At 33.7% G+C, this 13,030-nt stretch overlaps 2 protein-coding genes across 2 annotated transcripts; one reads left to right on the forward strand and one right to left on the reverse strand.

The window, feature by feature from the left end:
* Positions 1-129: 129 nt before the first annotated feature.
* Positions 130-2,154, forward strand: LOC135126983 (transmembrane protease serine 4-like). The gene is made up of 7 exons (XM_064053258.1): positions 130-325; positions 375-413; positions 468-593; positions 1,394-1,515; positions 1,565-1,711; positions 1,762-1,909; positions 1,956-2,154. The coding sequence occupies exons 1-7, from the start codon at positions 286-288 to the stop codon at positions 2,132-2,134; spliced, it is 801 nt and encodes a 266-aa protein (XP_063909328.1). The 5' UTR covers positions 130-285; the 3' UTR covers positions 2,135-2,154.
* On the reverse strand, positions 2,138-7,512 carry Egm (Enigma). Its single transcript, XM_064053257.1, has 7 exons — positions 6,575-7,512; positions 6,302-6,527; positions 5,715-5,911; positions 3,053-3,157; positions 2,799-2,984; positions 2,580-2,749; positions 2,138-2,530 (listed from the first exon to the last, which is right to left on the reverse strand). Exons 1-7 carry the CDS (start codon positions 7,238-7,240, stop codon positions 2,170-2,172), a joined length of 1,911 nt encoding a protein of 636 aa, XP_063909327.1. The 5' UTR covers positions 7,241-7,512; the 3' UTR covers positions 2,138-2,169.
* Positions 7,513-13,030: the final 5,518 nt, after the last annotated feature.

The raw sequence follows: 13,030 nt of genomic DNA on the forward strand, positions 1-13,030 counted from the left end.
GCATTTTTTATTTTTGTGTATTTTCTCAAATCCCCTGATTAATAGCCACTATCGCGAATTTTATGGTTTTACGCAAAATTCGCTCTACTTATTAGTCATCTGGATTTTACCACAACATGCAGATACTTGTCTCATACTACCACGTACACACCTCCTCTTAATTTATTCAAAAGTCATGTGCTTACAGAACCTGTTTATAAAAGCAAGTGACAGCAGCATCTTCAATGCCACAGTTTTCTTCATATCGCGAACATAATAATCAGTGTGCAATCTGAGGTCATTAAGATGAATACAGACATGCGTTCAACAATTACATTGCTGATATGTAAGTAGTAGTTTGTCGATGTGTACGTTTTAATATTTATCTTTAATAGTGGTAGTGATTGTTAGCGTGGGGGTTTGTGCAGAAAATGGTAAGTAGTTAATTTTAGAGTACCAAATGTCGGCAATTTACACGAAATTTTTAGACTGTGGGCGACTTAAGTCAAATAGTGCTGTGTTCCCGTGGAATGTAGGGATTTATTTAGGGAGTGAAAATGAGGCTGAATTAGTATGTTTAGGATCGATTATTCAATCGGACGCTGTTTTAACAGGTAACAATTAATTATTATCACGATTTTCTTTAATTTACAAATGGTTCAAAAGTAAACTTTATTACTAAAATACCGCAAAATTGTTTACTTAATAACAAATATCATAATGAAGACATCAGATAAACAGGTTTTATAAAAAAAAAACACATTCAAAAAGTAAGGTGTGAGCTTGTAGAAACGTATATAAGTTATTTGCATTAATTAAATGATTAACACAAATAGCTTTGATATTTTTAGTATATCAATGGTGGCAAACTAATTTATTATTATTTAACTAGTACTTACGCTGGTTAACAAAATTTGTACCAAATGAATTTTTTTGTGTTTTTTCATGATGAAAAGAAAATTGTTTTTCTCTATCGTGTCTGGATTTTTTATAAATACCTAGTAAACTGAGGTCACTACCGAAAACTGGTCTTTGTTTGTCGGTTATGTCTTAGACAATCTTTTACAGTTGTTTGCTAATATTTTTTTTATTATGGCATAAGGTGCTTCAACAACTAGGTTAGTAGCACCGGTGCAGTTTAGAATGTAAATTGCAATATAACGCTAATATTTTTGCAAAAGATACTTGATTGAAAAACCGTTATCTGAATTGAGTTTAGTACAATCATGAATAATCACAAATTGTAGTAAAATATGAAAAATATAATAGTTCTCGAGATATTTACTTGCAATTACAACAGACTTATTTATAAAAAGTGCCTTACTAAATATGTATTTACTATTTCTAAAGGTGAAAGTTTGTGTAACTACACTATTGGTAATTCAAACTTCACCAAAAAAAATGACTGTTTTAGCCGCACATTGTTTCTGTGATAATATTGACACACATCTCCGAAATGGAACGTTTTACATCATGAGTGATAATAGTCTACCAAAGAAAATTAATCCAAGATCGTCACCTTCAAATCTTCACAAGGTACGTATATTATAGTTACTACAACAATAAGTGAATATAGTGATTTTAGGTTAATAAAAACTCAATTCATATACATAAACATTACAAGGGAATCATAAACTTCCTAGAGAACGACCTAGCAATAGTAAAAGGCCGATTTAACTTCAATAACAAAGTCAAACCAATTTGCATCGACTGGTCCACCGAAATCGTTGACGTAAATAAATAACAAGAACCAAAATCGTAATAATAATGCAATTCTTGTAGACTAATTCTTACGGAAAACAATCAGTATGGCATCAGAATCAAGTAACAAATGTTGAACAAACTTACGTGTCACCCGACGACTGCTACAGCACCTCGAAACCCTTTATTCCGTTCATCACTGAAGACAAATCTTGCACAAACCTTAAAAGTATGTATATTTTTGTTTAACCCATCTCATACTCAATTTCTATCAGCTTCAGGCATCCCTCTATCCCATGAAAGCGAAGGTGCAGCTTTAGTTTTCTCCCACTCCGATAGATGGTACATCAAAGGTGTCATCAGTATGCATGACGTCACGAAAAAACAAATGTCAACTTACACGCCTGTCACACAATACATAAACTGGATATCTAACATTTGCGCAACACAATAAAAGTTTAACTATTTACAGAATTTATTTTCTTACAACTAAAAATTCCTAGTGAGCGGGTGTACTGGATAGTAGTTCTTACAATTAAAAAGTCTTTCTGAAACGAATCGGAAGTTTTCATCGGTGGTTACAAACGGGCCGTCTATTATTGTTAATAGTTTTGACTTGACTCTTTTTGTGGCGTTGACGGTGAAAGCGGCGGCTAAAGTCATTTCGTGGTCGCTGTGTTGTAGCCCTATGCAATAAGATCTAGAAGCACGACCTAGGCAAGCCGCCATTGCGTAGATGTCTATGACGCATTCCCCGAGAAGGCGTAACTCTGAGTGCTTATTGATAACCTCAGCACCGTATCGAGTGAAGAAGATTTCTGTTGCATACTGAAGTCGTAAAACGCAGTATCTACAAAACTGACACTGACGAAAGAATAAAATAAAAGGGAAGTATTTACTCTAAACGTTGTGCCGCTTGTACACATGATGGATGTAAGTGGTGATATAAGAACAAATCCAACTTTGGGTTGTCATCAGCGTGTCTTCTATGCGTCCACATACGTTTCAAGGCTGCTGTGGCATTGAACAACGGGTTTCTTAATTCTTTCACCAATGTGTTTATTTTTTGCTACAGTTTCACTTTTATTAATTTATTTGAGGGTTAAAAGATTACTTACCCCGGCATAACGTAGTCCAAACAGCGCTATTAGTATTTTTAAGTTGTCGTTATTGTCGTTTAAGGTTACTTGGCATAAGGCTTCCTTGTGAAGTTGATTGCACCAGTGTTTGTCTACACTAGTTTCTGGACCTATAAGGTCGAGACAAGATGATGTGGCCATAAAGGCTTGTTCTGATGCAAACACCTGGTTTTAAATAACATATATTTTTTAAATGTTTCAGCAATAGCACAAAAAGTGTGGAATTTAATTACCTTGACAATTGTTGATTCTAACTCAGTATCCTGATTTTCGTAATTATCAACAAGGCCTGCAGTCAAATACACCATACTGTCAATAGCGTATAACGAAGACAAAAACTAAAATAAAATAAAATAAACCAAATGTTGAAACCTACAGATACAAACCGTTCAAGATGTTTTTAGGTATACGTGAGCCATGAATTTTTTTCTTTACGTTGGATAAACTGATTCATTGACAAAACGATTTGTAAACTTTATATGATAAATTTCATTTTTCATTAAGAATCTTTGAATATACGAAATTGGTTGCCAACCAAATTACTAGATTTACATGGCCTAGCTTTGTCTAAAAATATCGTGAACGAGTAATCAAAAAGTTTTAGATTAGAGCTGGCCATGGAAACATTTATCATGTCTTTGATTAAAATGCAAATATCAAAAATCCAAATTATTGAAATACAAATGAGGTTATGTATGACATTAACAGTTTAATCAAAGACATGACAAATATTTCCATGGCCAACTCTAATCTAACAACTTTTTAATCACCCGTTATAAGTTAAATTCCTATTCAAAAATTGTTTAATTATACCGGGTGTCTGGAAACTGGCGGATTAACTCTTCAATACGTTATTTACGGGGGTTTCGGGAGTTCCAAAAAAATAATAAAAAAATTCTTTAAAATGTAGATTACGAAAAAACGGTAATTTTATAAAAGCAAAATTGGCTAAGCTAGTTGTTACGATAAAACTGATTTTGGCAATGACATACCCTCTAAGAAAAGAGAGTGTGGGTGAGTAGGGCTAGTAGCTCCCAAGATAAGACTGATTTTGGCAAATGAGATACGCTCCAAGACAGGAGGGGGGCGGGTGGGCAGGGCTAGTACCTGCTAAGATAAAACTGATTTTGGCAAATAAAATCCCTCTAAGAAAATATAGGGCGGGTGGGCGGGGTTAGTACCTGATGAAATAAGATCGATTTTGACAAATGACATAAACGCTAAGAACATTGAGGGAGGCTGGGTGTGGCTATTACCTGCTAAGATAAGAGTGATTTTGGCAAATGAGATATCTTGTAAGAAAACAGAGGGCGGGTGGGCGGGGCTACTACTTGCTAAGATAAAACGGATTTTGGCAAATGAGATAGCCTCTAAGAAAAGAGAGGGCGGGTGGGTGGGGCTAGTACTTCCTAAAATAAGACCGATTTTGGCAAATGACATCCACTCTAAGAAAATAAAGGGCAAGTGACTGGCGCTAGTACCTGTTAAGATAAGACTGATTTTAGCAAATGACGTATCCTCTACGAAATGTAATTAAATTATTATAAGAAAAAACATTAGCGCCGACTCCAAAGCACTTTCCAATTCTTTCCAAACAGCGATACATAGAACCTCAAGATTGTTTTAAATTTTTCAAAAAAAAAGAAAGAAAACGGGGTCCCAAAGTTACCTCAAAAACAGGTCAGGTCAGAATTTTCCACAAATAGAACACCCAAATCCTCCCAAAAAAAATCTCCATGGGCTCCCAAAATAATACACCATGGGTACTCAAGAGTCTACCGAATAAAAAAAAACACTTTGGCACTCATTACTTGTCAAATTCATAAAAAATAAAACACTAAAAGCTCAAAAGATTTTTTTCGAGTTCATCCAGCAACAAAACACCAGATTCCTTTAAATTTATCTGAAAATAAATAATAATAACATAGTCGTCTTTTCAGAACAAGAATCTTAAAACATGTTTAAAATGGTAAATTCTTGTAGACAAAATAATATAGATCTTGCAATTAAGCCCCGCCCCTCGGTCTGACAACGAATGAAAAATTCATCACCGTTGAGATCAGGACGGGTGGGTGGGGCTTCTCTGTTGGTTTTCTTTTTTAATTAATACATGTAGTTTTCTTTATATAACAGGATTACTTAAGAACACATTTCACATGGTAATTTCTCATAGAAAAATAAGGATTTTATAATTAAGCTCCGCCCTTCGGTTTACTACGAATAAAAAAATCATCAGAATTGAAAAAAAAAACAGATGGGCGTGGCTTATATTTTGTCTTTGTTTTCTAAATATACATAGCCATCTTTTCATAAAGAGGAACATAGAACATGGTTAAAGTGGTAGATTTTTGCAAGGAAATATGGATTTTGCAATTATGGGGCGGAGCCTAATTGCAAAGTCGATTTTCTTATACAAATTTTCCATTTTAAACATGTTTTAAGTCTCATGTTGTGAAAAGAATTGTACACATATTAAAACAAAAAGGCAAAATGTAAGGCCGCCCACCCGCCCTATCTCAATTGTGATGATTTTTTATTATTCGCCGTGAACCAAGGGGACGGAGCTTGACTGCAAAATATTTATTTCTTTACAAGAAATTAAAAACATGGTCGCGAGCGAGAGAAATATTAACTAAAAAATGAATGTGTTGTTTGGTTGTTAAACGTAGCAAAAGAACCAATTTTAGAATCATTATAACTCCACCAAAATGTGAGAAGGGACTTTTTTATTATTTTTCCTAGATTCACCAGCTGATTATTAAGAGCGTTAATCCCCCATTTTCCAGACATCCGGTACAGGGTAAGAATTCCCGAATTTTTCTATAATTCTTACTTTGTATTTTTTAGAATCTATTTAACGATTACAAATAATCAAAAATTACTCAAGCTTATTACCTCGCCCATTTTTATCCTGATTGCGTCGGTTTCGTACAAGAAGTTTGGAGCCTTTGACGCATTGATATAATGTTCCGTTGCTTTATTAATTAAATTTTTTAGTATCACAGAGCAGATTGGACCTGTACTGAGGCGGTATTCTGGATATACTGTAGATAATACATTCTCACCTTCTTCTTCAATACCAATTATATTTTCTATAAATAAAACCGCAATTAAAAAAGTTACTGACACTGTTTGCGTTACAAATTTAGTACGAGGCGAAACTGAGACAAAAATAAACGTCTTTTTCAATCTTAACCGCAATTTTAAATTTATTTTTTTTTTCTCTTGAACTTTCTTACATAGAAGGAATAGAAACATGGTTCAACAATTTGCCTTGTATTTAGTTAGAATTATATTGTTTTCCAATAAGTTTTGCTTTTTTATACACAAATAAATTTAAAATTAAGTTTATATTCTATATGGAATAAACATTTGACATTTTTTGAAAATTTTAATCACATTATTTGTAAGTCATTTTGTCTTTTTTTTATTAACACAACATAGAAAAAAAAACAAATGTAAACACACCTTACATTACTTACCACTCGGTATGGGTGTATTTTCAAAAACAACATCTGACAACTGAAAAACCCCATCGACGGAACTTTGTCTCGAACTGGTAATTCCTCCAAAATCTCTTTCAACTAAAAACGCAGTGAATTTCTGCTCTCTTATTTCGTCCCTAATTATATAATTAGTAGTTGCAACAACCACATAAAAATCTGCATCACTTCCATTAATGACTAGCTTCTTTTGACCATTTAATAGCTATAAAAATCCATTAATACATGTACGTTAAATGTATTTAAACAAACCCAAGTTTTGCCATCTGCAGAGCGCAGCGCCGTCACTCCAAACACATCTATTTTAGAGGGTAAAGGTTCCACTGTGCAAAATGCAGATAGACTATCACCATCAATAATTTTTTGCAGGTATTTCCGTTTTAAATTATCGCTACCGCATTTAACTAGCGTTTGAACTCCTAAATATTCATTATTTATAACAGAATTTTTTAAATTAATATCGGAAATTACTTCAGTAAATCTACACATTTCTGTAACCGACAATTCGCGGCCACCCATTAGCTGAGACCCTTGTAAACCCAATAATCTTCCAGTGGCCAGTCTCTTTAAAAAATCTTTAGATATTCGGTCACACTCCTTCACTTCATTCTGTTGCACAATCATTTCAGCTTGTTTGATTTTCGAATTAAGATTGTTCAGTTGTTCGTTCGTCAATTCAGGGTAAGTTAGCAAATCGGTGTCGAAGATTCCCAAGAATAAATTTTTGACAAATGGGGGTTTTTGCGGCTTTTTGGTTTTAACTTTCTGTTGGATGTTTGAAATTCTTTCAAATTCTCTAAGTCGATGGTCATCATATTCGGAAGTTTCTTTGGTTGCTGGTTGGGTCGACTGACTAGATAAATGTCTAATTACGGATAATTTGCTTACTGAAGCGAATTTATGACGAATTTTTAACATTTTTCACACTGCAAAATACTTTACCTAACCTCACAAGGATTGAGGTTATGTTCGTTTCAATGCATCCAGTGATCCTCAAACGGTTACGTTTTTATTAGTTTAATTTTTATGACATTACACCACAATAAAATTCCCAAAATAACCCCAGTTACACCCAGTATAAATCCTAAAATTGAGCAGAATATGTTAAAAGGAGTTGTTGATATGTTGGAGCGGAAATTATTATTTTTTGACCCAGCTGGAAACACAACGCTGATTTGCTGTTCAGACGTTGATTCGGTGAAATTTCTCAGTTCTAATTGCACTTCTACGCGTTTCTTCATATTTTGACAATTTTTGCAAATGTCAAGAACGAAAACAACAGAAGGACCATGAATATTGTAATTTCAAAAAACGGCGGCGACCAAAATGTCAGACTGTTTTCGTTTGCTTTCTTTAAAATATATAACTGTTGCAAAGCATTACAAACAATTTTTTCATTAAAATTGATTTTTTCCTCGAAGCATCAACCAAAGTCAAATTTAAACCTCAGCAACCTATTTTATACCTACTTTTTTACTGTAATTGTAGTACTTTGAAGCTTCTCCTAACTATTTCTGTTTGTCATATGTAATATGCCATTTATTGGAAATAATTTTTATGGGTCAAGTAATTTTTCAACAATACGCTGTTAGGTTTCTGCACGGCCAACTGTATTAATACATATGGCCATCCCAATTCGTATAAAAAGTTGATTCTTTGACGTTTCCAAAATCGTTAATCAGGCAACTACATCTGTTGAGTACAGTTATGAACTTGGTTGGCAAATAATAATTGTCAAAATGACGTTTTAAAATATCATGTTTTTTTGAAAGTGTAGATAATGGCACAAGAACATTAATGATATTACTCCTACTATTTAGTTTTGAAATAAGATGGATATATTTTTACAAAATGAAAATTATTTAACAAAAAAGAAGGTAGATATTCATAATCTTAAAACTTTTCTGCTGGTAGGTTTGTTACAGATCGTTATTTTCTTCGACCAGTCTTTTGGTTCCAAACAAATATTATCGATAACTGGTTTCACTGTTGTTCGAATAATTATATCATATACTCTTGATTTATGTTCCAAGCAACAAAATAATGGATTTTGGTCCAAAGAAGGATGGAGCAGATTACATATTTGTTGACATGTCTTTTTAGAGTTTAAAAACGGGAACATTTTTTTGAGTTACGTCAGCCACTTCCTGCACAATGCTTACGGAATATGCATTGGGATAGGTTAATCCACCTCGATCCTGTAACAGGATGAGTCTTAATAGCGGACCAGGAACCTCTTTGAACAACAGCGGTGCAAGGCAGCGATCGCAATGAAATTTGTCGTCTAATTTCTTTAAAGTGAAGCCAGCCAAAAAGGCCACAGATGCCGATGAAATGTTTGCACAGGGTTCAATTAATTTACTCAGGTTTTGAATATTTGTTCTTAATTCCAAAGGTACATCAAAATTTTCTTTGTCTTGTTTTATATCATGGTCCAAAACTGAGAATTTTGCAGTACTGACAAAGTCTATATTGGAAACATTAGATGATTTGGAACATTTAACAATTCCGCATTGCATATTCTGCAGCTCTGGCATCCGTTGCATCATTGGAGCCTCCTTTTAATCTCACGTGTGAGAACGTTGCTTCCACCGCATCGGAGCTAAAGGAACGCGTAAGAACATAGTAAAAGCCTGCTTGTTCTAACAAAAATTTAACACACAAATATGTACTTCTGGCAATAAATTTTAAAGCATGTGCAGTCTCTTGAGTGAAACCACGAAAACCGGTGCTAGCAGAACTGATGGTTTTACAGGTAGCCCTTTCTGTAACTCATAGTTTTGCGACTCGTTACAGATAACTTGAATTTAAATGTTGTGCTTTTTAAAAAACTTTCTAATACCACCGGGCCTCCAAAAAAGTGTATCGGCCACCCTATCTTGAAATATTTGTCTTTTTTCCTAAGTTTTGGTTTCTGCCATGTTGTAAAAAATGTACGAAACCAGTTCTTGAATCATGATATGCTGTCACTACAAGGTACTATTACATCTAAATTTTTGAAAAAAATATATGAATTGCAGATTAAAAGGAGTCTCCAATGATGCAACGGATGTCAGAGCTGCAGAATATGCAATGCGTCAGATCCTCCGCTGCGGAATTGTTAAATGTTCCAAATCATCTAATGTTTCCAATATAGACTTTGTCAGTACTGCAAAATTCTTGGTTTTGGATCATGATATAAAACAAGATAAAGAAAATTTTGTTGCTTGGAACATAAATCAAGAGTTTGTGATATACTGATATAATTATTCGAGCAACAGTGAAACCAGTTATTTTTATTTTATTTTTTTTTATTTTATTAATTACGTCCCCCAACAGGCACTGAGGCCCAATTACAGGGGAACGGGACATACACGTTACACCCAGAGCCATGGCGGGAATCGAACCCACGACCCAAGGTGTAGCGGGCAAGCATGATGCTAACTAGCCCACCCCGGGTCCTCATTATTATTATATTATTGATAATATTTGTTTGGAACAGACTGGTTGAAGACCATAACGATCTGTAACAAACCTACCAGCAGAAAAGTTTTAAAATTATGAATATGTACCTTCCTTTTTGTTAAATAATTTTCGTTTTGTAAAAATATATCTATCTTAATTCAACACTAAATAGTAGAAGTAATATCATTAATGTTCTTGTGCCATTATCTACACTTTCAGAAAAACGTGATATTTTAAAACGTAATTTTGACAATTATTTGCCAACCAAGTTCATAACTGTACTTAATAGATGTCGTTACCTGATTAACGATTTTGAAAACGTCAAAGAATCAACTTTTTATACAAATTGGGATGGCCATATATATTAATCAGTTGGCCGTGGTTTCTAATGTGACTCGATCTTGAAATGTGTGGCAATTAGTAACTTTTATGAAATAGAAATATATCTGTGTCCTTGTTATGCTCCGTCTTTTCGACAGCAGGTATTTTTTGCTTCCAGTATGGCGATCCTGTTACTGTCATTTGGCCATCAATTGCCTTGGTGGTAACACGTCTTCCACGACTGTTTGCTGGTTACCGGTGACATTTTCTCGTTGAATAGGGCTGGAGTTACTTTGGGACTGGAATAGTGTTCTTTCCGGTCCTTTAATTCGATAATTCTAGTACAGTCTGTCGTAACCTCAAATCGTAAACACATCAAACGTTCGTTAACAGTTCCTACATTTGATAGCGAAAATTACTAGCCTCGCGCTATCTTTGTTTAACACATAGGTTAGGTTCCTCTCTGTCGAATTCCGACCACAGGCAGTTTGCCGTACTTTCTAAAAGTAATAGTAGATCTAGTGACTTTAGTGGTTTCTGCAGCCCAGTGGCATCTAGTGGTGAAATACATTATTAATAGTAAGACCCCGATTTGCTTGTGTTTTGCAGGGGGTGGACAAATGCATTGATTAAATACAGATTTAATCAATGACAAATTTTCATATGTTTGAATTTTCAACACAGACGTACAAATCAATAATAAGGGGTAGTAGATATCTGCAACGTATAGAAAACTGCAATGAAATACTATGAAACATTTTTTTACTGAACATTGGGTTGCCTATATATACCTACCGTAACTTTTAGTTGAACTCTAATTTTTATAAACCAATATGTAGCATCAATTAAAAACTACAGACGTTCCATAAGAGTAATAAAATTGTTTACTGAATACTTAAGAGCTAATTGTGACAACCACAAAGTGTATAATACTTAAATCAACTACTTTGTGCTCATTTAATTATGTTAATTATCAATCAAAGCTGATAGTACGGGTTATATCTACATTAGACAAATAAGTAGTACATGGAAATTCGTTACCTCTCGAAGAGAAACTTTCAAGCGTCTTAACTTATAATTTGTTTACAAAATCAATACTTTGTTGTTTTGGGAATGATTGGTTGTCTCATCATTTCGCTTTGATACATTTAATTAATACGTCTGTGAAGGCGTTTTTCCTTTTTCTCTGTTTCTTATAAAAATGAAATAGGTACATCAAACAATTTCTAATAAATTGCATATTTTTTTTGTACTCCTCCCCTCAAAAGATTTCAAATTAGTAAGTAATTCATTTTGTTTGAATTTTTGCTTTTAGTAGCTTTTTTCTGTACATATGACATACTTCTAATTAGCGGTCGTATGAATATGGCAAAAAATGCTTTTAAGGTACGTTTGATCTAAACAGCAAATTTAAGATAAAAACGATCTGTATGTACCACAAAAATAAACAAAATCACCCATAATCGATGGCGATTTTGCTGCTTTCTTATTGAATGAGCCGATAAATGTGTCCCCATGTTAACTGAAATAGATTCAGAGATAAGCAATGTAACAAATAACAACAATTTTAACTTTATACAGAAGTGTAAAGTTTATTGTGTAAGTTAACAATCACTGTGAGATTTTATCTAGTGGGGTCTTTCGGGATCTTTCTTTTCGTCCCCTACGTGCTCATTTATTTCATTACCCTTTGCTGTCCACACCAGAAAGGATTTATTTGGGGTTTGTTTTAATATACGCCTGAGTTGCTTATCATTAGCAGAAGCTAAATACGTTATTTTTGTTATGAATGGACCTTTGAAATTGGATTGTACGGTTCTAGACCCTTTATTAATCAATTAGGGTTGTTTTACACAAATAAAACACAATGATAACAGTCTTGTAAAGTAAAATGTTAAAAAATTTAATAAAAAAAAGGTATAATAGAGTAAAATTTGATTAAAAACCCTGGGACAGTAAAAAGTTTTTAATTTTTCTTGAAATAAATACTTACCTATAACTAATTTTTAGTCTTTATTTTCAAAACTAGTTATAAGGAGTGTTCATTTTATTAAACGGACACCTTTAAAGTAACGCCACTTTTCTAATTTTTAATCTAAATTTTTCTAGTTTTTATATATGAAAGCTTTAAGTTGTATCTATTAAATGCCATTTTTGTTTTCAAAATAATGTTATTTCTTTTTAAAATGAAGCGAATCGCCATTGGGGCAAGAAAATTATCTTTGCAAAAGTGAAGCTACGAAAAATTTCCGTTGGGGGGACTGCCTAAAATAACTAAATGTTCAAAATCAGCAGTGTTCCAAATAATCAAAAAGTTTGGGGAGTTTCATACTTTAGAAGATTTGCTCAAATCCAGACCGAGAAAAGGCCCGCTTAACGAAAATATTGAGGAAAACATCATTAAACTGCTAAAATTAACGAAATGTATGTCTGTGTGGGAAATACCTATAATGCAGTCGTAGGGGAAGATGTCCTCGATGACATGAAAACAAAAAAAATTGAAAAGTTTGGGAAAAAAGTCTTAGTGTGACAAGCCATTTGTTCTTGTGGACTAAAAAATTTTAGTTTTTTTTTTACGATTGGAACAATTCGGGGCGATGATTACAGGAAAGAATGTATAAAAACGCGATTATCGCTTGTTTATTGCAAACATCATAACCCTCCATTGTTTTGGCCAGATTTGGCTTGGGTTCACTACGCTGGTGCCACTCAGGAGCTTCTTAATGCCAATAATGTACAGTTTTTAAAAAAGGAAGATAAACCACCCAACTGTCCTGAGCTTCGTCCACTTGAGCGATAATGGGCAAATATGAAATCAGTGTTAAGAAAAGATGGCCGAACAACATCATGAGTTGGAGAATTTAAAAAAATGTGGCCTCCTGCTATGAAGAAATTCACAAACAAACCTGTGCAAACAGTTATTCGCGGTATTCGCGCAATAGT

Source organism: Zophobas morio, unplaced genomic scaffold (genome assembly GCF_036711695.1).
Source record: "Zophobas morio isolate AGI-343-1 ecotype UQ-CSIRO unplaced genomic scaffold, CSIRO_AGI_Zmor_V1 ptg000011l, whole genome shotgun sequence".
In the NCBI taxonomy this organism is placed as follows: Eukaryota; Metazoa; Arthropoda; class Insecta; order Coleoptera; family Tenebrionidae; genus Zophobas; species Zophobas morio.

Bases quoted from the DNA above. Each gene is read 5' to 3' on its own strand.
- LOC135126983 (XM_064053258.1), top strand. From the start codon at position 286: ATGAATACAGACATGCGTTCAACAATTACATTGCTGATAT. The intron at 594-1,393 runs GTAACAATTAAT...TGACTGTTTTAG, and splicing joins ATCGGACGCTGTTTTAACAG to CCGCACATTGTTTCTGTGAT. The intron at 1,910-1,955 runs GTATGTATATTT...AATTTCTATCAG, and splicing joins ATCTTGCACAAACCTTAAAA to CTTCAGGCATCCCTCTATCC.
- Egm (XM_064053257.1), bottom strand. From the start codon at position 7,240: ATGTTAAAAATTCGTCATAAATTCGCTTCAGTAAGCAAATTATCCGTA. The intron at 3,158-5,714 runs GTAATAAGCTTG...ATTTTATTTTAG, and splicing joins TCAGGATAAAAATGGGCGAG to TTTTTGTCTTCGTTATACGC. The intron at 2,531-2,579 runs GTAAATACTTCC...TCAGTTTTGTAG, and splicing joins CAAGCGGCACAACGTTTAGA to ATACTGCGTTTTACGACTTC.